This window comes from Chenopodium album, chromosome 24 (genome assembly GCF_948465745.1).
Source record: "Chenopodium album chromosome 24, dcCheAlbu1.1, whole genome shotgun sequence".
Classification (NCBI taxonomy): Eukaryota; Viridiplantae; Streptophyta; class Magnoliopsida; order Caryophyllales; family Amaranthaceae; genus Chenopodium; species Chenopodium album.
Genome location: NC_137857.1, coordinates 3,615,762 through 3,641,277, shown reverse-complemented (window position 1 = coordinate 3,641,277; position 25,516 = coordinate 3,615,762). Strand labels below are relative to the sequence as shown.

At 34.5% G+C, this 25,516-nt stretch overlaps 4 protein-coding genes across 7 annotated transcripts; 3 read left to right on the top strand and 1 right to left on the bottom strand.

Annotated features, from left to right (window-relative positions):
- Positions 1 to 325: 325 nt before the first annotated feature.
- LOC145611473 (uncharacterized) lies at positions 326 to 4,088 on the top strand. The gene is made up of 2 exons (XM_081666802.1): positions 326 to 533; positions 2,491 to 4,088. The coding sequence occupies exon 2, from the start codon at positions 2,514 to 2,516 to the stop codon at positions 3,531 to 3,533; it is 1,020 nt and encodes a 339-aa protein (XP_081522928.1). The 5' UTR covers positions 326 to 533; positions 2,491 to 2,513; the 3' UTR covers positions 3,534 to 4,088.
- Positions 4,089 to 4,627: 539 nt separating this feature from the next.
- On the top strand, positions 4,628 to 8,921 carry LOC145611738 (pentatricopeptide repeat-containing protein At1g19720-like). The gene is made up of 2 exons (XM_081667096.1): positions 4,628 to 4,814; positions 5,505 to 8,921. The coding sequence occupies exon 2, from the start codon at positions 5,622 to 5,624 to the stop codon at positions 7,863 to 7,865; it is 2,244 nt and encodes a 747-aa protein (XP_081523222.1). The 5' UTR covers positions 4,628 to 4,814; positions 5,505 to 5,621; the 3' UTR covers positions 7,866 to 8,921.
- A 2,777-nt stretch (positions 8,922 to 11,698) lies between these two features.
- On the top strand, positions 11,699 to 16,080 carry LOC145611225 (deSI-like protein At4g17486). Of its 2 annotated transcripts, none has more exons than XM_081666526.1 (4): positions 11,699 to 12,077; positions 13,538 to 13,825; positions 15,111 to 15,191; positions 15,541 to 16,080. In XM_081666526.1, exons 1-4 carry the CDS (start codon positions 11,939 to 11,941, stop codon positions 15,672 to 15,674), a joined length of 642 nt encoding a protein of 213 aa, XP_081522652.1. In that variant the 5' UTR covers positions 11,699 to 11,938; the 3' UTR covers positions 15,675 to 16,080. The 2 variants fall into 2 exon arrangements, with proteins under 2 accessions (XP_081522652.1, XP_081522651.1); XM_081666525.1 differs by having other exon boundaries at positions 11,702 to 12,077; positions 15,538 to 16,080.
- Positions 16,081 to 16,575: 495 nt separating this feature from the next.
- Positions 16,576 to 21,937, bottom strand: LOC145610299 (uncharacterized). Of its 3 annotated transcripts, none has more exons than XM_081665621.1 (10): positions 21,840 to 21,937; positions 21,412 to 21,463; positions 20,283 to 20,409; positions 19,937 to 19,973; positions 19,775 to 19,844; positions 18,924 to 19,028; positions 17,534 to 17,684; positions 17,356 to 17,435; positions 17,068 to 17,161; positions 16,576 to 16,942 (listed from the first exon to the last, which is right to left on the bottom strand). In XM_081665621.1, exons 2-10 carry the CDS (start codon positions 21,440 to 21,442, stop codon positions 16,864 to 16,866), a joined length of 774 nt encoding a protein of 257 aa, XP_081521747.1. In that variant the 5' UTR covers positions 21,443 to 21,463; positions 21,840 to 21,937; the 3' UTR covers positions 16,576 to 16,863. The 3 variants fall into 3 exon arrangements, with proteins under 3 accessions (XP_081521747.1, XP_081521748.1, XP_081521749.1); XM_081665622.1 differs by having other exon boundaries at positions 20,283 to 20,397; XM_081665623.1 differs by lacking the exon at positions 21,840 to 21,937 and adding an exon at positions 21,667 to 21,740 and having other exon boundaries at positions 20,283 to 20,397.
- Between the last annotated feature and the right edge of the window lie 3,579 nt (positions 21,938 to 25,516).

Sequence of the window (25,516 nt, the reverse complement as noted above, 5' to 3'; positions counted from 1 at the left end):
ATCACCGAATCCAAATCCGAGTGGAATACACAAAAATAAATAACGAGTGACGCCCACACCTAAAGAATAACCGAGCGTTGTCAAAAAAAAAAAAAAAAAGAATAACCGAGACAATAATGATTAAAGTTACAATTACGCGCCGCCGACTTTGTAAGCAAACATGCATTTTTCATTTTTACCCCAAAATCTCTTTTAAAGTTTTAAATTTCAAAACTAAGAATAAAAAAAATAAATAAAACCCTTAATTTCCACATCAGCAATAGAAAAAAAGTTGCATATAAATAAGACGGCCTAAAACTCTCATCCATTTTTAAGGCGTCCAGCTTTCTCTCTCTAACATCTCTTCTCTCTTTCTACTTTCTCTCTCCTCTTTTCTCTCTGATTACAGAGTTTCCGAAGCGGCATCACACCTACCAGTAGAAGATCAAGAGGAATTCAAATTTCAAAGATCATCAATTTATTTAATTTGGAATCTCAAATCGTCGATCGTTTACCCTAGTTCATTCAATTTTACGACATCTTAGCTATTTCTGGTAATAATTTTTTATTCTGATGAAAACCCTAAATTTTAATTGGACCAATTTTACCCACCTTATGTTTTGATTGATTCTTGTGTTTTTGTTTACGAATCGAATTTTGTGTTTCGGGGATCTTGGTTTTGTTCTTAGGGTTTTGATTTTGTTGGGTTTTTTGTGTAAAGGTTGAATTGCTTGGTTTGGTTGTTGTCAGTTTGAGGCGGCGGAAGTTTTCTGTTGTTGATTGAGTTTTTTGTTGCATTGTTTCAAATGTACGAACTGTAATTGTATGTTGAATTGAATTTTTTTTCTGGGTTTGATTTTTCATGGTTTATGATTGGGTGAATTACTGAATTCGAGGTTGGTCCAGCAAGAAATCTAGAAGGATTGTTAAATTGGGGTCAAAGAGTCAATCTTTATGTTACATTTGCAAAGTTATTTGGTAGATTTGCTGTTAGGTATTAGGGATTTTTGTTGAAGTAGGTTGTCATTTGATTTGATACATTAGTTTATTGTTAGTTATGTGTTGGTAATAAGGTTGAGGCTCTACTTGCTGTCTCATGCTGGAAATTGAAGCCTTTTCGGCATCATACAATGTGTATTAGGCAAAAAGGCCTAATTAAATGACAGTGATTCCATTTCGAACACAGATTGGAGAACATAGAATTGGTTGGTTTTGCGATATGGACACCGATGTTTTATTCATCAAGGAAGCAAAGTCTTTGCGAGAATGTATGTTGCTCTGGCTTTACATGAAAGGTTATGAGACCATTTTTTCATGGACTGTTCAGAATCATACGGCTAAACATAACTATATACAATTGGTTTGCTAATGACAGCAGCAACAACCATGTAGGGATCATTCTCTGTGTTGGCCTGGTTAAGGTATATAGTGTTCAAAGCCGAGTATACAGTACACTGAAAGATCACATGGGAAGACGTACATACTTGTCTGGTTATGTCTTAGCGGAAATTCTCTGGTGGAGTTTATCACCGTATCTATGTAGTATAGCGTGATGGCTGTAGTTTGGAATGCTCGTCTTTGGAATATTCCGATAGTACTGATGGTGGAGTTACTCTGGGTTCAGCAGCAGACACTTGGTATAAAATTTACTCTGGTCTGTCATACCGTCTCTAATTTCTCTAGGTTCTATTCATCTCTGATGATTATGAGCTAAGATATTAGGGTTAAAGCTGAGGTATGCTGGTTCACAGATGTCTGCATTTGGAGGGTCCAACTCCCGTTGATCCATTCCACAGGGATGTTCATGGTGTTGTATATCTTTGGAAGATAAGCTAACAGTTACTAGTAGTATGTATGTATGATTGTATGTCTATTGATATTTGCTAGAAGGGACCAATGTGTTACTTGTGAATTGAATGATGGAATTTTTCTTTGTATTGATTTCTTGTTTTGATCATGTATCTGCAAGGCATGGTGATAAATGCTGTATTAGTTTTGCTGCTTCATTAGTTTCATATTGCAGTGTTATTTAAATTATAGATAGATGGAATAGATTGTACTGGTTACTTTATCATCCAGCCATTGGTTTTTAAGCTGGAAAGAGTTCTTTCTTCATTGCATCACTAAGCTTTGTCTCCTTTTTCCTTTTCCCTGGTATGGCGTAGTGGAATGATATGCTCATCAATTTGAATTACTAAGATTTTTATTCATTTATTTTTGAACAATCTTGCAATACTGAATAGAGTTAATCATTATGCAACATCATGGGTTTGCTTTGCTTATTTTCGGGTTTCTCTTGTTGGAATTTGGGATCATCGTGTAAAGGAAAATCACATATTATGAAAGTTACCTCCCCATAAAAGGAAGTTACCTCATCTCAGATCAAATCATTGAAGTGGTTTAACGTACTGATATAGTCATTTTAGATTTAGCTTGTTACTTCTTGGTGTCCTATATTTGGGTTCACTTATCATTTGCTTATGAATTCTTTGTGTGATCTTACTGATCTAGGTATCAAATTACAGTATATCAATATGCCTAAGGCAAGAAGAGATCGTTCTGTCTCTTTTGAGAGATCTAGAAAGTCACCTGTCCCATGTAGCTCGAGTTTGTCTAGTGAACCCAAGGCCAAAAGTCCTCCAGCAACAGTGGAAGACTTAAAAGAATGGGAGGATGCCAGGTGCGCTGTTTGTATGGAGCACCCTCACAATGCCGTGCTTCTCATTTGTTCTGCATATGACAAGGGTTGTCGCCCGTACATGTGTGATACCAGTTATAGACACTCCAATTGTCTAGACCAATTTCGCAAGTCTTTCACAGAAGTTTCAACAGAAACACTGACAGAAGAAGGAATTCAGCCTCCTGTGCAGTCATCAGACATTGTTGCCGTTGAAACTGTGGTGACCTCACAGGACGAAGGGAAATCCCAAGGTTCTGTTGATGAAGAGATTGCTAGCATGCATAAACTTCAGCAGAAGCTTGTTTGCCCTCTATGTCGTGGACAAATTAGTGGGTGGGTTGTGGCAGAGTCTGCTCGTGATTTTATGAATGCCAAGATTCGGAGCTGTGCCTGTGAGACTTGTGAGTTTAGTGGAAATTACACTGATCTGAGAAAGCATGCAAGGGTAGAGCATCCATTAGTGAGGCCTTCGGAGGCTGATCCTGAGAGGCAGAGAAATTGGAGAAGACTTGAGAGGCAAAGGGATATAGGAGATGTGCTCAGTACAATCCAATCTTCCTTTATGGAAGATCAAGATGAAGATACCAATCTTCAGATGGATGAGCGTGGTTGGATCACCATATATTTCCTCTTTCGGGTTTGGCGTCCTTCATCTAGTCCCAGGAGCAGCAGTAGTTGGTCTGGTACCTCCAGATCTCGAACCCGAGCACAACAGGGTACTAGGAGGAGATCGTCTGCTAGGTTATGGGGAGAAAGCCTTGAGGCTGAAACAGGCTCTGCTTCCGTAGAGGATGAGGATTCCTCTGATGACGGCTCAGTCCCTTGGAGGCGTCGTGTGAGAAGACGACTACCAACCCCTGATGACGAATCTTGAGTGCCTTATCTAGAGTTTCTTTGGTGGATTCTCTCTTTGGGTAGCTCTCATCCGTAAGAGAACTGGACTTGGGCATATCTTTCTTGCTGAATATCTTTGTTGCAGTTTGGCATGTGTCTTAGTTTAAAATCGTCAACTTTCTCAGGCATTTGGGGGAATTCAGGGATAGTATCAGTGGCTAACAGGAAGCTGCAGAACTTGGAGATAAAATTGCTTGGGCAGCTCCTTTGCTTCACTTTTCAGATTGGTTCAGAACTGTACTGAAGAATTTCTTTGATACTCGTAGAATATGCTGGTTTATCAGTGTATCACATATGAAATGAGCGCGGTTGTAATTTTCTTCTCAAAAATGTTCCAATTTGAAAAAGATACTAATTTTTATACCTCTATGGTTTGCAGTGCAATTGCAATCCTTATTTTCCTCCCTTTTTCGACTTAAATTTCTCCCCCTAAATTCATTTGTTGTTATTTATATTAGGATATCTAGGTACCTGTGTGTATATTTTATCTTTGAATAATGAAGCAAATATTATGTTGTCAATCTTTTCTGAGGAATCAGCTCTTGTTCTCTTTCAAAGAAGTTGCCATGTCTAAAAGTCTCATCTAAATTGAATTAAGTTGTTTCTGTATCTACATATGGAATCCAATTTGTCATTGCTCCAAGAACTAAGAAATGAAGTATATTATCTCTAATAAATAAGTTTATGAATTCTATGTTAGAAACATTTTGGTTCTTTTCACCTCCCCAAGTTCCCTTTATTTTGTTGGTAATAAACTAGTTCAACATCGTAATAAAATATTCCTTTTTATTCCTGGCCTTGAAGTCTTGAGTACGATTCTCAAGACTTTAATTAACTAAACTAGACTAGTTGATTATTCCGGACTAAAAAAAATAAAAACTTTATTTACATCGGGTTAGTTTTGCTAGATCTAGATTTAACATACTCTTTCTCCTAACAAATGTAGTTTAATAATCATAACACAACCTATTCTCTTTAGTGACTGTTTTACCACATTTCCTAAATTTATAATTAACCCAAAAAAAAAAAAAAAAACAATTTATAAATTTCCCTTTTAACTCCCTCATCCTCTTATACCCTCACTCAACTCTCTCTGCTGCCTTTCCCCTGAGAAACCACCACACCCGTTTTTTTTCCGGGCCAAAACCCACTTTTCCGACCGGGTCGGACTGCTTCTCCACCAAGCCCAACACCGGCCCACCTTCAACTCCACCAGGCCCACCACTGGCCCACCGCAGCTATACCAAAATCCTCTGTTCAGGTAAATTCTTTCGTTGCTTCACTCTTTCGTTTTTTTTGCAACTAATTTTAATAGTGGCAACTTCAGATATACTTCGAATTTGTCTAGAATTTTATCATTAGTTGAAATAATTGGGTAGGTAAATGGGTTTTAAAGAATTAATTGACATGAATTTGTTAAGTTAATTGACCAGCTTAGTTGGTTAAATTATCGAATTGTACTAATTTTCAAGGTGAATTAGTTACTAAAATGATTTCCAAGCTTAGATTTTAATTGTTATAGAAATTGAAAGTTTTGAACTTTATTAGCTTCTAATTCTAAATGATGTTATATTTGGATTGTTTCCTATAACAATTGTGATTTTTTTGAATGTTGATATTGCATGAAAGACGAGAGCGAGATAATGATAATGTTTTCTGTCTGATAAACTAGAGTGTACCCGTACTAATGCACGGAATATATCTCAGTATACAAAGAAGGACTTATCTTGTCAGTAGTAATGGAAGTTATTGGGAGCTTGTTGTTAGCACCAGATTCTTGGTTTGTTTTAAATGACAAATTGATGTATGTTTATTTTCTTATGAGGATGTTTAATTGCGTGTAATTATGTTTTGATGATGGCTGTTGTCTTCAATGATATGACATTATGTTGAATTTTAGGATAAGTATGAACACCTATGAACTTTCTGACCTTCAATATGAATTTTCTAGATTCTCTATTGGCCGAGAGTCCCGGAGATGCAATGATGCTTACTTGGTCGAATATATATAACCTCTCAGTGAGCCTGCTTGAACCCACCTTGCTTCCTATGGCATAAAACTTCAAACATGGAAGTTTCTTGCCACCACACTCTTTCTCTATCGACTAATTTTCCAAAGTATTTCTCTACAATGTCCGCTACTGGATTACTTACTTCCATTCCATTTCATAACACTCCTCTCCTGAATTTATTTCCATGTAAGCTCAATTTAGTGCCAAATTTTAAAGCTGAGGCTACGGCAACTCATAATGTGGGTCTTAAGGACTTACCACATCGTAAAAACTACTTATTGTCAAGAATCCATCATGCTAATGATTTTGTTAACAACAATCATCAAGCTGTGGAAGATGAGGTAGTTGAATGTTTTGCTCTCCTTAACCAAATAAACAGGAATAGTGGTGGAACTAACAACAATTCTTCCACTTGTAAACAAGTCCATGGACGTCTTGTCAAAGTGGGTGCTTTAAAGGCTGATGCTTTCATAGGGAATATGCTAGTGGTGGCATACTCAAAGAGTTTAGAGTTGTTAAATGATGCTATCAGGCTATTTGATGAAATTCCAAGGAGAACTGTATCCTCGCATGCTGCTTTGATAAGCTCATTCTGCCGATCCGAGAAATGGGTTGATCTTTTCTTGGCTCTTGGGATGATGATAAATGATGGCATGTTACCTGACAGATATCTTATACCAACCATCTTAAAAGCTTCTTCTGTGATGGGAGTGGAAAACATTGGTAAAATGGTTCATGGATATGCCATTAGGAGGGCGATTGATGAGGATGTTGTTGTTGGGAATGCTCTTATTGATATGTATACAAACTGTGGGGGATTGAGGTTGTCGAAGAGTGTTTTTGACACAATGAACTCACGAGATGTGGTTTCTTGGACTGCCCTCATTGTTGCTTACATGGCTCACGGTCTTCTTGACAAGGCAATGGACATATTTTGCAAGATGGAGTTGGAAGGTGTGGAAGCCGATTTGATTTCTTGGAATGCCCTTGTCTCAGGCCTTGCCATGAATGGGGAGATTGAAATGGCTCTTAGAAGTATAGAAGAGATGCAAAGAAAAGGGGTTAGGCCACAAGAGAACACTTGGAATGGAATTATTTCAGGCTGCAGTCAGAATGGATTTTATGGAGATGCTTTAGATGCATTTGTTAAAATGTTTCAGACTTCCTTGATCCCTAATGTTGTGACAGTCTCCAGCATTCTACCAGCTTGTGCTAGCTTGAAAGATCTACATTTGGGAAAAGCAATTCATGGATACATTATTAAACTTGGTCTTCATGGTGATCCTCATGTTGATGGGTCATTAATTGGTATGTATTGGAAAAATGGAAGGATTGATGATGCAGAAAATATTTTCGTCAGGATAATGCACAAAAGTACTTTCGTATGCAATGAGATGGTTGCAGCTTACATGAGTGATGGAAATGTGGAGCCAGCTCAAAGCCTTTTTATATCAATGAAAGACTCTGGCCCAAAACCTGATGTTATTACTTATAACACTATGCTTGCTGCCTGTTTCGGGCATGGAAGAATTGAGGACATTCGCAAACTGCTGTATGAAATGACTGAAATGGGTTTGCTACCAAATGTTGTTACATTCAACGTTTTAGTATCTGGCTATCAGCAAGCTGGCATGAGTCATGAAGCTCTGAGATTGTTCCAGGCCATGCAATCACATCATAATGGCAGCTTTCTTCCACAGATAATGGGAAATTCAATTGAACCAAATACTATAACTGTTACGGGTGCCCTTGCAGCTTGTGCTAATTTAGGTTCATGGTGCCATGGGAAGGAACTTCATGCTTATATTGTCAGAAAAGGGCTTGACTCTAATATTTTTGTATCAAGCGCACTGGTTGATATGTATGCAAAATGCAATGATATAAACTCAGCAACAGATGTTTTCTGGAGAACAAATAACAGGAATACAGTTACATGGAACATATTGATTGCAGGTTACATCAACAGTAGGTTGGAGCACGAGGCATTCAGTCTCTTTGATAGAATGCTTAAAGAAGGGGTTGAATCAAGCCCTATTACTTATATGATACTCATTCCTGCCTGTGGAGAAACAGGAGCTCTTAGATTAGGGAGAGAAATGTATGGATACCTTCTGAAGAATCAGTTTGATGAGTCTGATGATTACCTTGCAAGACCTTTGATAAATATGTATGATAACAGTGGCAGGGAGGCCAAACGGGTATTTGACTCCAAACTACATTTTAAGAGCACGTATAAATATGATAATCTAATGAAATACATTCATTATACTTCTTTTGTACCTATTTCTAGATACTTTTAGGACCTTTCAAAGAAATATTGGAGCTGCTTAAAAGAATAGTATTGCATGTTACCCAAGTACGATATCTATAGTGGAAACACTAGACTTTTATACATTATAACTCTTAACTTTTTGTGTGCTTGTGTTGTACGGAGTAAGAAAATTGATGTGGATGGTCTACCAAGCATTTTTGTTCAGGAATGTCCACAACCGCTAGACATTAGTGATGGAAATTTGAGATGAGAGATAGAAGAATACTTGTTCCATCAATGGTTATGAGAGGGAAAGAAGGGAAGAAACAAGAGGAAATGATACTACTCCAACATAAAGCATTCTGTGAAGTGCCAGTGCTTTAGCAAAGGTGGTGAGTCATTTCAACATTTTTCTTGGAGTGGCATCCTAAGCTACTAACTAGTTATATTGCTAGTGGCCCTATAATTTCCATGAACTGGCCAGAATTTCCATAATGGTCATGAATAAAAGTATATAACAATCGTTCAGACAAAATATAAAAAGTTTATGTATGTGCAAATATCTCTGATCCAATTTGAAGAAGCTTCATCGTTTCTTCTAGTATTTCTCAAGTTCAAAAAGCATAAGGAGTTTCTTGCTTTGGAATTCTCTATGATTTTAACTAAAGCGAAGGATTAGTGAGTTACATGTGAAGAGCTAGTGTTATTGCTACCCTTGATGTTGCTTGGCTTGGCATACAGGTTAGTTGTCGTTTCTTGATGTTTTCGTTACATTAGAAATCTGTAATGCTGTATGGTATGTTATTTGACGTGTCTCTTTATACATGCACTTCAATCCAAGAAATTCTCTTGATAAGTTGATGTATATAATTGTATCCCATGGTAAACTATTGAGGTGCTAAATACTAGTGTAGTTTTGCATTATATGGGCCACTTCTTTATTAAAACTCTACTGAAGGCTATTTTAATAAGCTGTAGTGGTAGTTTTTTGGTATTATTTGTGATGTTGCTTGTGCTTATATTACTAATGGAATGCATGTTTAACTGGAGCATTTTTTTTTTAAAAATAATGGTTTAATCAGTATTATACGAATTATAACTAGTGTAATAAGTGTTGACCAAAGCCTTAGTTTGTGTTTGTCTAATTATGCTATTAGTGGTATTTCATTGATACTATTTACAATGTTTACTAGATGAAGATATGAAGCATCGTTATTCCATCAATAAAGAATATATAAGTTTCCAATTATTCTGCTGACCGAAGTATCATTACCAATGTTGATCTCTTTTGGTTGTGGAATATATGAACTAAATTTGTAAATGTGCAAGATTGAGAAATTGTTAATAATAAATAAAGTAGGGCAACATATTTTATACAAGCGATGAATTAGCTTTTCTATGGAAGGGAAACTTCCTTGAGACTGTTACATTGTAAGGAATTTATCCTTCTGCAGCATCTGCCCTGAACAGCATAACTTGTGAACTACCTGTGGAACAGAGTTTTCAATTTACTATACTGCTATAGATACGGTTGATGCTCTTTGGCATAGCTGCTGCCTTGTGTTTTTGCTGCAGCTGTAACTGCCTGCTATTCTATTTCTTTAGAAGTTGCTAGTACATCTGTAGCAAGTGTTGCTGCTTCTCTAGCTTCTTTCAGTGTTGTTTCTTGGAGCTGCACCAGCTACAACAGTCGACAGCATAGCTTACATGCTTTTTTCATTGTTGTTCGATGGTTCCAACTTCCAATTATATTTATGCTTTGCATCTGCTGTTCTTTTTTTTTTGCTTACTCAAAATTCTTGTCCACTATGCTTCTGTAGATGCTGAGGGCATAGCTGCATAACGAAACACTTTTGAGACCCAGGTTTCCATCGAATCAGTATAGCGAACTAAAAGCTATGGCAGTTCTCACTCTGTCACTTATTTTGTAGAGCTGACAAACTGAGGTAGCATTGTGTCCAATCATTGTAAGAAGTTAGTGTTATGTCTGTGTTAATGTTTAATGCAAAGTTGACATTGTTGAGTTGGATTAAGTAATCGTGTTCTCAATCTTTAAGTATCTGTTAAAGACTAGCAGAGATAGATTTTGGTTAAATATCAATTCATGATTAACATCTATGTTTTCTGGAGGCTAAATCTCTGGCAGAGTGCTGAAGTAGATTGGCATACACTTAAGGCGGTATTGGTATCAGCTGCAAGATACATAGATATTTTTTAGTTCTGTAGTTTTCTGTTCAATTTTCAGTTCCAGTTACATTGGTAGACCGTAGACTGGTAGTTAGCATCCCTGACAAAAGACAGGCTCTCAGTGATACAGAGACCGTTTGTAAGCTAACTGCAGTGATAAAACACTATCTGGAGACCAAGCAATGTGTTATTTCTTGAGAGAGCCGGTACCCTTAAACTACATATGGATGATCAGAAATTGTTTTCTGTAAAATTCTATTTGGGATTGTGCTGCTGTAAGGCGTAATGTTGAATGTTGTACCAATTTTGTCACATATTATCAAAAAAAAGATATATGGAATAGATTTCACCAGATATCATTCAAGCTGTTGAGAATCGAAAGGTTTGACCTTGCAGCACAAAGCTATCCCCTCTTTTCCATTGAAAAGAAATGATCACAGCATCGCAGACTTGCAGAAGAGGCATCTCATACTACAGCATTTCATTTCACGGTGCTTCATGGATACTACAGTGGGATTGACATTGAAAAAAAAAAACGCTGTACCGTCATTTTAAACCAATAATTTCGGATTTTGATCAATCTGTTAATCTCACATCAATGAACTGGTATGCCTCCCAAAATTACACTCAGCAATTAATCTATATTCTATATGGTTGCAAGTTTGCAACTTGTTTTTCTATATTGTTATTTCTTAGAAAATTATAATGTATTTAGTCACCCAAAAGGTTTGAACAGAGAATTGGTGGGAAAATGTGATCTAAGAAACTCTGAAATCCCCTTTTTTTTTTGAAACTGGAAAATAAGAAGTTGACTTTCATTGTATCAACTGATACAACCATTCTTCTCTAAAAAACATTCTTATTTGAAGTAGGTGCCTACAAAAGGCTTTATTTTTAACCTCCAAGTTTTTTTTATATGAACCATGGCCTAAGTTAAGTTATTAAAATGTTTGACCTGATTATTAGATTAAATTTTGCCACCATTGGATAGACTATTTCTTGGAAATTAATATTTTACTCAAGTAGAGAATAGAATATAAAATATTGCTTATGTTGTTTGAATTACTATACGAGGGAATTGATGATTGGTCTCATTTTGTGTCATCTATTCAATGCAACATGTATATGAGTAGTATTTTTTAATCATACAAACATGTCAAAATTCATTATCAATATAGTTTTGATCATTATTGTCATATTTGATATATTTGACCAAATTTCAAATTGCTAATGTACTTATAATACTTCAATGACAATATTAGGTTACTTTTTTCCAACTCGACTCATTCAAGCTGAAGGGATGACTAATGCCAACAAAGATTAAAATCTATTGCACATTTTTATACTAGTATAAAAAATCAAAGTACCAAGACTCTCATCGTCGTTGAATCGTTACTTTTTATGCATGTAAACTCATAACATGTAATAATTTTAATTTTGGTGAAACTAAACTTAGAGTCTTAGACTATACTACGTATTACTTAATTTTTTTGGTGAGATCTTTCACTGAGATCGTCTATTCACTAATAAATTTCTTAGTTTTGAGTGAGATATTAAAGATTCAAATCTTTATCCCTTCAATATTTTCGACCAAAATCCACCACGGAACATGATCCAAAATCATTCTTTTTTATATTATTTATTTATTTATTTTTTGCTTAAATAATTAGTTTTCCAACCACGTTCAAATATTCCTATAAACTTTGACTGGAGGCCCCAAAATTGCTTGTTTCTCCCCTCTTTTTCTCTCTCCTCCACACCCAACAGCAGGGCTGATCTCACAAGCTTAGCTTTGTTACTGGGTTGCTGGGGATTTCTCAAAATCCTCATCACCTCAAAACAAAGTTTTGTTCTTGAAAAGAGGGTTTCATAATTTTCTGAGGAACTTTTTTTTATAATAAAATCTAAATTTTGGAAAAAGGGGAAATTCAAAAAATGGGTAATGAAGAATCATCAACGGCTAAAAATGATGGAGGAATTGAAACCCAGGTGGTGTTGAATGTGTATGACTTAACCCCTCTTAATCATTACACCTACTGGTTCGGTTTTGGGATTTTTCATTCCGGCATTGAAGGTTATTTCTTGTTACTTTTGCTATTATTACCTGACATTTTCATGATTTTAATAAATTTTGTTTCACTCTATTTTTGGTTGAATTGATTGATTATTTATATTTTTGATCTGGGGTTCTTTCCATTTGATCTGGGTTGTTTCAATTTATCAATATGGTATTGGTTAGGTTATTGTTTGATTAGGGTCTTGATTTGGTGTTTTGTAATTTTGGTATTGTAAGTTGTTTGTACTCTTCCTGTTATGCTGTCAAATACTCAAAGGATCTCAGTATTCTATTACCATCTGCATTTGTGCAGTGATAAAACCAAGCTCGGAAATATAAACCATATAGCTAAGAGGAACCATGAACTAGAATAAAAGATTAAGAAGTACATTTTTTGTGGAAGTCCCATTAGACACTTAGACAGTACGTTTTTCGCGGTATATGAGCATACAAAAAATGTATCCGGGTTATAATGATTTTCACTAATGTTGGCGACTTGGCGATTTTATGGGATGGCACCATTGGATATAGTCCTAAAGTCTTTGAATGGGTAAAGAGAGTTGTGTCTATGCTGGTTATTGTGGACTGTTGCCATCCCGTCATTCTCAATTCAAGTTTAGTTCTATTCCTTTGTTTGACTGTAGCATTTGGTGTACATTGATCTTGTATCAGAACATAAGGCTTCAAGCTAGATTTATAGGAATTTAGAAGAAAAAAATGTAGGTACTAATTGCTCTTACTTTATCGGTCTAGATTCACTGTTAGATGATTTTGTCTTTGACATTATCTTTTCTAGTTTTCATTAATTTATACCAGTGTGCTTCAATGCCTTCATGGCTATATGCTAGGTAATTTTTGCTAAGGCACATCACTACTGATGCACCTAAGGGCACTCCTTCCTCTTGAGACACAAACAATGGATCTTTTGGGTGCCTATTTAAATATATGTAGCTTTAAAAGTCTTTTGTTTAACAAAAAAAACTCATGAATCTCCATAATTTTACTCGAGTCTTGACATCTCATAATCTCTGCTTATACCACTACTTTTTTTCCCTATAAGTGCTATAACACATTCATTATGGTGGTAATTTTTGTATTTTAACCATTTCTATTTTAACCATTTCAATGGTGATGGTTAAGGTTGTCCATCTTTCTTGTTTTATGTAGCTTTTAAGTAAATGCGCTTTGTCAACTCATGCAATTACTTTGAGATGGAAGGAGTATATAATTTTATATTATGGTATAAATGATGTCTTTATTATGGAAAGATCAGCATTCGGCCAGTGATAGCTTCAATTGATAATTTTTTTGGTGGGAGGGGGGGGGGGGTTAAAAGTGCTATTTTTTTCCCTTTTTTGGAATCATGCACCTTACTTTGCCTTGGTAAAGACAGATCTTTATGTCTTCTAAGAAATTGATTGAGAGTTTCCTTTAACTTCCTCAAAATTAAATCTCATATATGCATCTTATACAAACAGTCCATGGCATGGAGTATGGATTTGGAGCCCATGATTTTCCGGCTAGTGGGGTTTTTGAAGTGGAACCAAGGAGCTGTCCAGGTTTTATTTACAGATGTTCTATTTCATTAGGTCGGACAAGTATGTCCCAACCAGAGTTTCACCATTTTGTTGAGCGAGTTGCTTCTGAGTACCATGGAGATACTTATCATCTCATCACCAAAAATTGCAATCATTTCACAGACGACCTCTCCTTTAGATTGACTGGCAAAAATATCCCTGGATGGGTCAACCGTCTTGCCCGAACGGGTATGCCCTGCACTTTCTTTATACTTCTGTTTTTTGTTTTTCTTCTTTAATTACACCATTTCTTTTCTTGGTTTCCATTGTATTCTTTTCACCATCAGTAAGTGTAGTTTCATATAAACAATTATAGAGCACTTGAAAATATAGGGTGTGGCAAACCTAACAAGTCCTACATGATATTATTTTATTTATTTTGTAAGGAGTAAAGTATATATCTAATAGAGAAATGAGGTCAAAATTCAGAGAAATAAATTTTGATCATGAAAAAAGAGATAGTCCAACCAAAAAAACAGAGAAAGTATTTGGTTCACTGGTCTTGTTCTTATATTTTAGACAAAGCCTTTCAAGTTGGAAAGTACTTATGTAGCTGCTGAAAGTTACTTCATGCATGTTCGATGTTTGGACAACAGGCTACTATACCCTGCATCATTTTGTTTAAGAATAAAACTCGTTTTCTCTTGTATCACAATAAGATTTTAGTGGTATTTGATTGATGTGGGGGCATTTTGGACATGTGCTGTTTAGTTGTTCCAATTGTTTTTCTGTAAAAAGTGGCCAACTTTGCAGAAAGTTTCATTTGACTTATCTGCTAGCAATATGGAATGAGTTGGGATTTACATCCTGAAGTTTTGGTGTTTTATGATAATTCCCATATATTGCTGTTACAACATGAACCACCATTGAGCCTTGATCCACCAGGTGATGTTCCCAATACTTATATCCTTGCCCTCAAGATGTATAATAGAGCCTTTTATTTTTCAACTTTGGTGCTGAAGTTTTTTGGGTGTGGGACTTGGGAGTTTAAAACCAAAAGGAAACTGTTTTTAAAAGCCGATCCAGCTAAATAACATGTTATTGGTATTATTGTGCCATATTTTGGATGATCCTTTCTGTTATCATCTGAGTTTTTGATAGATAAATCTCTCACATAACTCTCTGTTCTTCTTACTGCTTCCACCCCAAACTTATATTCCTGGTTTGCTTTGATGGAAATTAAGGTAATAACAGTGGTCTGACCTGTTTGCAATATTTGTTAACAAAAATTGAACTGGATGAAGAGAGTGTTGGACCGACCAATATGGTAAATATGAAGATTACTTTGGGACTGAAGGAATATTTTACTTTTTGCTGCTATGAAGAGTAGTGCCACCTGCCTGAGGTAGGACTGTAGGAGCCTTACTAGGGGGAGGGGAAATGGTCAAATATGGGATGAGCTTTGCACCTTCTACTCTTTAGTGATCAACAAGTCTGAAAATGCCTAATAAAATGCAATTTTGCTGGATTTCAGGTGCTGTATGTAGCTGCCTGCTTCCCGAGAGCCTGCAAACAACAACTATTAAACAGTTGCCTGAGTATCATGATTGCATAGGTATGTACTAAAGCAACATTGTTTGTTCTTCTCTTGTAATAGTAATAGCTTTGCGGATTAATACTACTCCCTTCATCCCTAGATAATAGAGGCCACATTTGTTTGGAATCGTTTTGAGAAATATAGCTACAATGCGTTAATTATGTTTTCACAATGTAAATTTTTACATCTCCACCCAATGTTTTCTTTCTTTTAAATAACTCTTATAAAGTTATCACTAAGAGTAATATGTGAAAGGGCCTGTTAGATTGGGATGAATTGAATTAGAATTATGGCCTTTATTTGTGTTTGGTGGTATGTTTATATGCACTTGAGCAGTTGAGCTTATGGTTTAATTTGAATTCAGAAGATGGAATGGAATCATCCTCGGTAGACAGTCCTCGTGAGCACACTGAAAGTGAAGATACTGATCAAGATAAAATTCTGCTGCTATCACCAAAACCTGGATGTAATGATGTTGCTTTTATCAGGGAAGCAGAATAACAGAGGTGCAATTTGTTTGCTTCTTAGAAGACTGCTTGCTTGAATCTTCAATAGACGAAGTTCTAGCTAGCAGAGAGACCTCTACTTAAGGAGCTCTCCATTTCGGTAGTCTCCACGAATTACCTCCATTTTTTGTATATCTCGGCCTCACCTTCTTGTTGGAATTAGTGAGTTGTATAATTGTGATTGCATTCTCAGCTCATGTTAGTCCTTTGCCAAAAGTTAAGGTTTTGCATAAAGTTGGTGTAATTGTTGTTATATTGCCCTGAGGGCTTTCTTAACTTTCACCAATCTGTGATCGCATAATGATGTCAACCCATCTATGTGTATGATCTTGAAGTCTTACACAATCAAAGAGACGATTGAACTTGTTATTTATCAATGATTAAAACTTGTTATTTATCAATGATTAAAGATTAGATAGCTAAAGCTTAAGGGTTGCAAGTAATACCACAACTATGAAGTGCTCCTTCATCTCAAAGTTGAACGTCGTATTAGAATTTTGAAATGAACGTATATCTAGTTATCCACTTCTATCAATAGAAGTATATCCTACTCCCTCTGTTTTTCTGTTAAATGTTGCTCTTTGATCACTAAATCGTAATTGTTTTACAACAATTATTCTCTATAGTGAAAGTGTCAATAGTTCTGTCCAAGTATTGTGGTACCGTAGTTTTTTTTTTTTTTTTTTTTTTTTTTTGAATTATGCAAGATACTGAAGCATTGCTTCCACCCTTAAACAAGAATAACAACCCTCTCAAAAACTGGCGAGTGACCACCACCCTATTATGGAGGCAGCATTCGTCTAGAATCATGAAATAAAATGAGGAAGGATATGGTTTTGATCTAGGAAAACTTAAGATGCAGGATACTGATACAGCTTGCACAAAGAACAGACACATTATACACAAATTATTCAACAACTTCACATTTTTTTCCTCCAACCACAAAATGCATCACCAAATTATCATATAAGCAGACAATTCAAAGTGCATATTTGGTTAATTCACCAATACCGTCTGTCTGGATACAAACTAATATGTGAAACAATCAAACCAGAGAAACACGAGTGACTCTGAAATTAACACATAAAATCTCATTGTAAAAGAGTAACCTAAATCATAAAAATGAATTCCTCCCACTCTTTTATCAGGTTTCCATTCTACTGTGCCAGGCATGGAAGTGTTCATCAACCATCGAGATTCAATTTTGATTTGAGCCAACTACAAATATCCTGTATCTCTTCAGGGTGAGTGTAGTGACCAAGCCTGCAATCAAAGCCAACAATAAGTGAATTTCAAACATGCAAAATATTCTTCTAAAAAAATAAAAAAAAATAAAAAAAAAATAAAAAAATGGGGGGAGGACATTTGCAGCATTAAATTATTATTACCCAGCGTATGATTTGAATGTGACGTCGCCAAAGCCACTAGAAGACAACGCCTTCCAAGACTTCTCTCCAAACTTGTATTTAACAACATCATCAACTGCCATTAAAAAATGCTTTGGGTTTATAATTTTTTCTAAATGTAGAGTTGAAAGGGGGAATCCTTTTATTCACAATATCATCTAAATTCCTTATACTACCAAGTACTTTTACCATTTCCCAGCAGGGTTTGCCAGAAACAAAATCTATTTTTTTTTACCCAAAACTTCAAATATTTTTGCACTAGTTTCATACCTTTGCCATGACAAAGCATTATAGGTAAAGATGCAGCCCGATTTGGAGCCTCATTAGCAGCTAGCTTATTGTTCAAGCTCCTAAGAAAATGTTCAACAGAGGTTAGCACTCCAGGAAGTGAGTAAATAATCAAAGAACATAGAGAAACAGGGGAAATGTGTAGGTAGAAGAAGCCTACTTAGCACAAGGAAGCCAGCCGCTTAACCCAACAACTGCACTCAGATTGACTGGAAACTCTTTTCCATTAGCATATTTCCTGGACACGTGGCATACAGCAGTATGAAGGGCACTTGCTGCACCCATACTGAAACCACCGACAGCAAGTTTAACTGCAATTAATAACATACATATTAATACTACAATTCAACAACTTTTAAAGCCAAGCTACTTATAAGCAAAAGCCAATTGTATCACACAACTAGCAAAAGTAATGGCATTTTAAGCAAAAAAATGTAATGAAATGATTGAAGCTAAAGGCAGTGTCTCAATAAAGTTTCATTCTAGAGTTTCTCATACCAAGGATTCTACTCAAAAGAACCATAGATCCATCCTAAGTATTTAAGTGTACCCAACACTAAATTATGTATTTGGATGAAAATGGTAAAGGCCTTCAGTTAAAAATGCTGTTCAATTGAATACCAAAACTAGCGGAAACCAGACAACTGACAAGAGCTACAGAACTTGATAAGAGTAAAATTATTAGGTTTTGAGAATGAAGGTTGGTAACGAAAATGGAAGAAGAAATATTACATTGAAACAAATTTTAAAGAGTAAATTCTAATGAGGTAAAAAAAGTGCAGACAAAAACAAAAAACAAAAAACAAAAAACAAAAAAATAAATTAAAAAAAAAAAAAAAAAAAAAAAAAACCACTACCAATGGTTTAGTCACTAGAATTTGTATTTCTTCCATGAGTTCCACTTCATTCTTTCCTAACTCCCTTCCCCACCCCTAGCCAACTGCATCAGTCATCTACTCCCATGCTCTAGCAGGTGTTTCTCCACCATTAGTTAATTCATCGACATCAAACTACCATTCCTTTTGTGAGAGAAGTTGTTTTTAGCCAAATCTGGTTATGGCAGGGGTTCAGTACATCTAGACGACTTGTGTTGTATAAGAATGTTGTTTGTTTTCTCCAACAACATTTGACCACCACTGTATCAGATCAATCACCCAAACTGGGATTCTATAATGATAAAGAGTTACTTGTATATGTTTACAATTTTTATCCAGAATATTGCATGATATACACTAAAGATGATCAAATTGTGTGCCAACTAATCTCAACAACAACCGCATTAATGTTCCCTATGATTGGCCAGGTAGACCAATGAAATCTACAGCCAATATAGATGGTTCCTTGGACTCTCAGAGAGGAATTGTGGCAAAGGGAAAATTTTTCCGACCATACATACACTCAGAATATATATTCAGGACTCTTAAAACTACAGGTTCCCAAATTGCCTATGAACCCTGAATATTAGTAGTCATCGCTTGAAAGTCTAAATGAAAGGTACATGCAGCTAAAAAGTGTCAAAATAAAGTTAAAACTTAGAGAAAGGAACCTACTGTCAGTGGGCTCAGTAGACAGCAAATTAACCACATGTGCTACTGTAGCATCCAGTCCCTCTTCATCATCCAGAGCATCTTCAGATAGTTCTTGTACATCAAACCCTGATTTAATTCGCATTGCAACCGATTATGTCAGCATTGCAAAACTGCAAAAATTCAGCTGTGGTTCATAACAGCTAATTAGCAATTTGTTATAAAATCAAGATGGCATATGGAAAGAATGCAAGTGCATGCACAACATCCACCATTGTGCAAAACTAGACAAGGTAAAGACCTTGTTCAACACATTTCACTTCATACTTGAGCATAAAAAGCCCAAACATTGAGTAGAAGTGTAGAACCAGATAAACACTTCACAAACTAAAATATGATAAACTCATGTGATAGAAATTTATTTTGTGCATGCCATCATTGGAACAACAAGCAATGATAAACTCAATTTCTCATTATAAAACATTATTTGATCACAAAAGGTAGACAGTACAAATTCTATCCCAGGAATTAAATGCAGCAATTCCTCATCATGATAATCTATATTTAATTCTTATTGTAACAAATTAATGTATATGAAGTATGCTCGGTATGTGAGTTCCATCGTGTTAGAATCCACCTTCCTCAGATCGTGACACATTGACATTTAAGCATCCAACGCACACTAAAGCACAATACATAGTTAGATAAACAACCATTCATAGTTATTGCATATCAACATATTAGATACAGTTCTGTAGGTGATAAAATCAAGTATACATATCTCTCTAAAGAAAATGGTATCTAAGAGCTCAAATATGAGCTTGCAAAGCTATTGCACATAGGAAAAATATCAAGAAAGATCTGAGCAAACTCACAAGCAGTAGAAGGAAAGCCACCAAATAAACTAATGGGCCGGGTTGGAGCAGTTGGGCAGATCCATTTAATCTGCATTACAAAAAATAATCACAAAGAAAGACCAGTCAGAATACTAAAATGCGAGAGTAAGCATAAAACCAAATTCAATTCAAAGTTCTCACATTAGTCAAAGGAAGGGTCTCCAAAATTTGTGACCAGCTGCCAGAAGAAACACATAACAAAGTTAGACGACTTTTTATCATCTATATTCCATAATTTAATATCCACACATCAGAATAACAAGTAAACCACCACCCAAAATAGAGGAGGAAACTGAAATCATGAGTTTCTGATATTTAGTTGGATTATCTTTTCGAAACCAAATATGTAAAAATAGATAATTCAATGTCAGTAGAGGAATCAGTCAACAAGGACATATAAAAATAAAAGAAATAACAAAACATACAAAAGAGAGGAAATAAATAACAGCTATGAGCAACAAAATATTATTACATTCAGCAGAATTACCTCCCACCATTATCACCAAGGCCATGTAGCCACACTACAGTTGCCTGGTGCTTGCCTTTGGGCCTAACCACATAAGTTCGTCCAAACTCATATGCCTTTCTTGCAGCATTACTACCTAAAAAAGGAACTAGCAGAAAGTCAAATAGTTAACTACAGAGTACAAGGCTAATCGTAAAATGAAAATTGGAAGCCTAATTATGTCTAATAAAATTACTCATACAACCGCCCATTCTCATCTCAGCCGCTCAAAGCTTGATAACTCAAAAACCCAGCTCTATATTTGGTGAGAAGATAGCAGCAGCAAAGAAACTATAACAGAATGAGAGAAATAGGACTGACATTCTCTAAAACAAAGACACCTGGCTTTGTTACTCTCAATATCTAGGCTGTAACAGTGTCCAACACATGAACACATATCCAACACCTTAATCGAATATCAGGTATTTGAGTGTTATCCTTCAAAACCGGGGGGGGGGGGGGGGGGGGGACCCCAGCCCGATGTTAGATTCTTATAGTACGACGCTTTGACAAAAGGACAGCAACATTTTGCCTCTGTGAATTCATCCTATGAATATTTGTATCTCCTAGAACATGAAGATCCTCTTGCCAACCAGCAAAAAAACAAGGTTTGTCTAAGCTAGCTGCCTACAAACTTCTTCGGAAAGTGCTAATTGCTAAACACATCCCAATTCCTAACAGAGCACGGAAGGGATAATTTTACACAGTCAAAAACTCAAAATAATACCTTCAGTAATCAGTATGTCTCTATCCCAAAAAGATGGAAAAATGCCTAAACTCGGTATCTTTAAGTAATAAGAGTTACTTATCTATCACCAATTCACCATATTCAATATGATTCATGTTTTCAAGACAGAGATTGTTTGTTTCTTTCTGCGAGCAATGCCATTTACAACTACATATCATGATTAAAGGCTTATGTCACATTAGTTCGCTTCATTTCAGTTCCACATCAAAATCAAATCAAAATTACATATTCCCAAAGCAACTTCCACAAAATAAAGCACAAAATCAGCAGTAAATTGCCCCAAATTTAACTATGAAAACTCAAAAAGCTTCACAAAAAATGGTATGATTATTGGCAATAATTAAAAGTGTGGAAGCAACTAACCTGAACCAGCAGATGCGCCACTGAAGCTCATACTTACAATCTTGTATAATTTCTGCAGCATTTCAACCAAAACAAATTAATTAATCAATCAATCATCTACAATAATCATATAATCATTCCACAAATTGAAAGCAATACTGGAACATCAATGCAACAATCTCAGAAGTCAACGATACAAAATACTAGTAATTATTCCATTAAACCACCTCAAAAATTGAAAAAAAAAAAAAAAAATCAGAAAATTCAAATGGATACCCTATCAAGATAGAGTGAATTGCTCAAAAATGAGATCAAACAGATGATTTTTTACGCGGAAGCGATTAAATCAAAAGAGAGAAAATCACAAATTGAATGAAAAGATTAATCGTAAGAAGAAAAATGCAGAAATTAGGGTTTAAGCGAGTAAATTAGGGAGAGAAAAAAAAAACCTGAAGAAAGGAATGACGGAGAAACGGAGAGCAGAAGAAGTTAGTTGTGAGGTGAGCGACTGATTGTATGGCGTGGCATCCGTTAGTGTACTTGTCCTTTTATAACCTTCATTCATTTTAATCCTCCTCATTTTACGGAATTTCACCTTTTTATGGCGTTATTCTATTGTCTATCGGGTTAGGGGTCTGTTCTAATCAACTGAACGAGCTGAACTCAACTGAACTTTGTTGAAGAGAACAGGCCCTAGATTATAGCTTAGAACGAGCTTTTAATCTGTTCAATAAGGAGAACGATGTTGGAAGCGTTTCACAGTTGGTGTATACGATTATACGAGTATATCGTAATTCAAATTTTTATCATAATTTTTGTTTTCTATTTGAAAATAGGTATAATTAATACATGTACCGGACCATAATGGTTGTAATTGTAATTATTTTTTAAGTGTTTCTAATAAAGACTATCATGTTGATTAGAGTGAGGGATAGCTCAAGTGGTTAGAGCTTCCCTCCCGATTCCAGGAGATCTTAGGATCGATTCTCACCCCCGTCCTTGTGGCTCTCTAAACACCAAAAAAATAATACAATCGTTGCAAATAATATGAAACGGAGGTAGTTGTAACTTTCATGTGTAAAAACATGTTGACAAATGAAAAAAAAACCTTCTAAGATCTCCTTGTAGAATGTGCACTTGGAACTACGGGTAATATATTTGTAACACTAACACACATAAAGCTATGTAAGAAGTAAAATGAGGGGAAATGATACACATACATTGAATGTATGTGGTCCCAACATACATTACCAATTAAAAATTGACAACTCATCATTAGCTAAAAAAATGAGAGGGAAAAATGAGAGGGAAAAGTTTTTTGTTTTGGGCGCCATTTACCATAACAAGGCGGGACAAATTTCATTGGCGCCAAAAAATCTTTCTTGTTACTAAATAAATATTTTAGGTTACTAAAATACACAATTTTGTTACTGAAAAAATAGCATCCTAGTCAACGTAATTAATGAAGAGAGATGTTTATTATAAGAATCGAATAATACTTCATTTAACGATATTTTACAAACTACAAATCGAAAAATTATTATAAAAAAACCAATAGAATTATTTTTTAAAGATCTTTTTGTAGACATCCATATCGATATATTTTTAAAAAATTTATGAAGTTGGACAATTTTAACCTTACTATGTTTGTTAACTTTTTTAAAGAAGGGTTAGTAATTTGTCATTATTGTTACTACAAAAATTTCAAACATACCAAAAAAAGTACATATCATATATTTATTACGTATAAGGAACTATATAAAATTAAATAAGTGATGTTAGCTACAATTATACAATGATCAAGTACGTGTTGTGCGGATTAATTCATATATTATATTGGAGGGTTTTATTCATTTCTTGAAGGTTTTTAATCAAATAATTGAAAGTTAACATGAAATCACAAAAGTTAAGGTTACACACAAATTTTAATCGCTTATTGCTAAATACTCTCGTGTGTTTATAATTTATCTTTTTTATTTGCAAAGTTTTATAGTACTATTATTTTAGTAACTACGACATTTTTTTTAGTAACAAACCACATGTTTTAATACCTATTGGTTAGTATAATCAATAAAGGAAGAAGCGAAGAACCCATTATTCATGCTATTTATTAAATTTATTAAAAACATACAAACATATCACATTGTACAAATTATAGTATTTAATTAAACGACATTTAAGGATTATTTTATGTACTGTTTAAAATTATTTGATTTTTCATAGTGTTGTTACTAAAAAAAAATGTTTTATATCTTTTTTAAAACCTATAACACATACACGACTACAAATTAAGATACTAAATAAAAGGGAAAAATCTATTTAATAATGTGGGAATATATGTCCCTAACTTTTAAGTATGATAAAACACTTATGAATAGTGTGAGGACATTTATATTCTAATAATGTTAGTTTACCTATAATTAAGCTCCTCTTGATATGATGTTAATTGCATCTAAACTTTTCCCTTGTGTGATTTAATGATTAAATTCTTATTAATAGATGAGAGTATATCCTCTAATATGTTTATTTACGTATTTACCATTAATTGCACTTTATAAGGATAATTTAGATACTTTATCTACCAAAAGCATACCAAATATAGTACGGGTCAAGTAATGTGACATTTTCATTTTAGAAATGTTAGTCAAGTAAATAGTAACATAGGAAGTATAAGATATGTCATATATCAATAAGGACTATATACAAATGAAGACTTTTCAGTTAAATCTTTTATATAGAATGAAATAGAAGCCACCGATTATCTTTTTAAATGAACTTATCATATTGTGATGCTAGTAAGGATTTGAAAAGAAATATTACATTTATTACATATTTATACTCTGTAATATAGAAAAGTCCTTTGACAAGTAAACAGTTTTTAAGTGTTTAAGGTGATCGTCTAACAAAATTTATAGTGTTTATTTAATTTCATTATTTTGATCATGTATCTTACATTAAATAATTATTTCAATTGACAAAAACTTATCATTGCTAAATTAATAATCTATATTGTTTACAACTAATTTCATGAATTAGCATCCCCTATTACTAGAAAAACAAGTTATATATATTACATTTTTTCTCTAACATATATACGGTTACTAATTAATGTACTAACCTATTGAACAAATTAAGAAAAATAATATTTACTTGATTACCTTTACTTTTTCACCATGGTTTCTTATTACTTTTCATTGATGGTGTCACATTATCTAATTCTCAAAAGACTTGATAGGTGGACCTTTTTCCTCAAAACATGAATTTATTTTAAGCAAATACAATTATATAAGGTCGACGCCACTCTAATATTATACATTCCTTTTTTGTAACCTTTGGAAGTTATAATTACCAAAAAAAAAAAAAAATTACACAATATCGCTATAAAGGTAACAGTAAAAAAAAATCCCAAAGGGAAAAATTATGCGCTTTTAAGGAATTATGTAATTCGGAAACATTATGTGCTTACCAAATGTAGTTTCCTATGTTACTAAAAATTACAGAATGGTTGTGTCCTTTTCAGATATGTGCTTACCAGATATAGTTCCTGTGTTACTAAAGATATTATAAACAGCATTGTATGAATATTTTGGGGGTTTTCGCCACTGTCAACAACCTTGTCGACCTAAGACCATTTTCAACTATTACTGTCGTCAACCTTCAAATCTCCAATTTATTTATTTATCAATATGACTTCAGTTACTTGTGTGCCCTTTAACAATTATTGTATTCCAAACAAAAATCCAAATCCATTGTTATAATATGAATTGTTCTTACCAAATATACTTTTCTATGTTACTAAAAATCATAGTATGAATTGTTATAATGTTTTCAGATTTTTTTCGTACCAAATATAGTTTCCTGAGTTACTAAAAAAATATCTAATAAAATTGTTCGAATATTTTGGGGGGTTTTCCGCCATCGTCGTCGACGACCTAAGCCCTGTTTCAACCATTGCTGTTGTCGGACTTCAAATCTCTTAATTATCTAATATTCAATATGCAATCGGTTACTTATGTGCCTTTAACAATTATAGTATTCCAACAAAAAATCCAAATCCATTTGAAATCGATAGAAAGAGAAGACTCATTTCACTAATCAATTGAAAATAGGTATATTCTGCAAACAT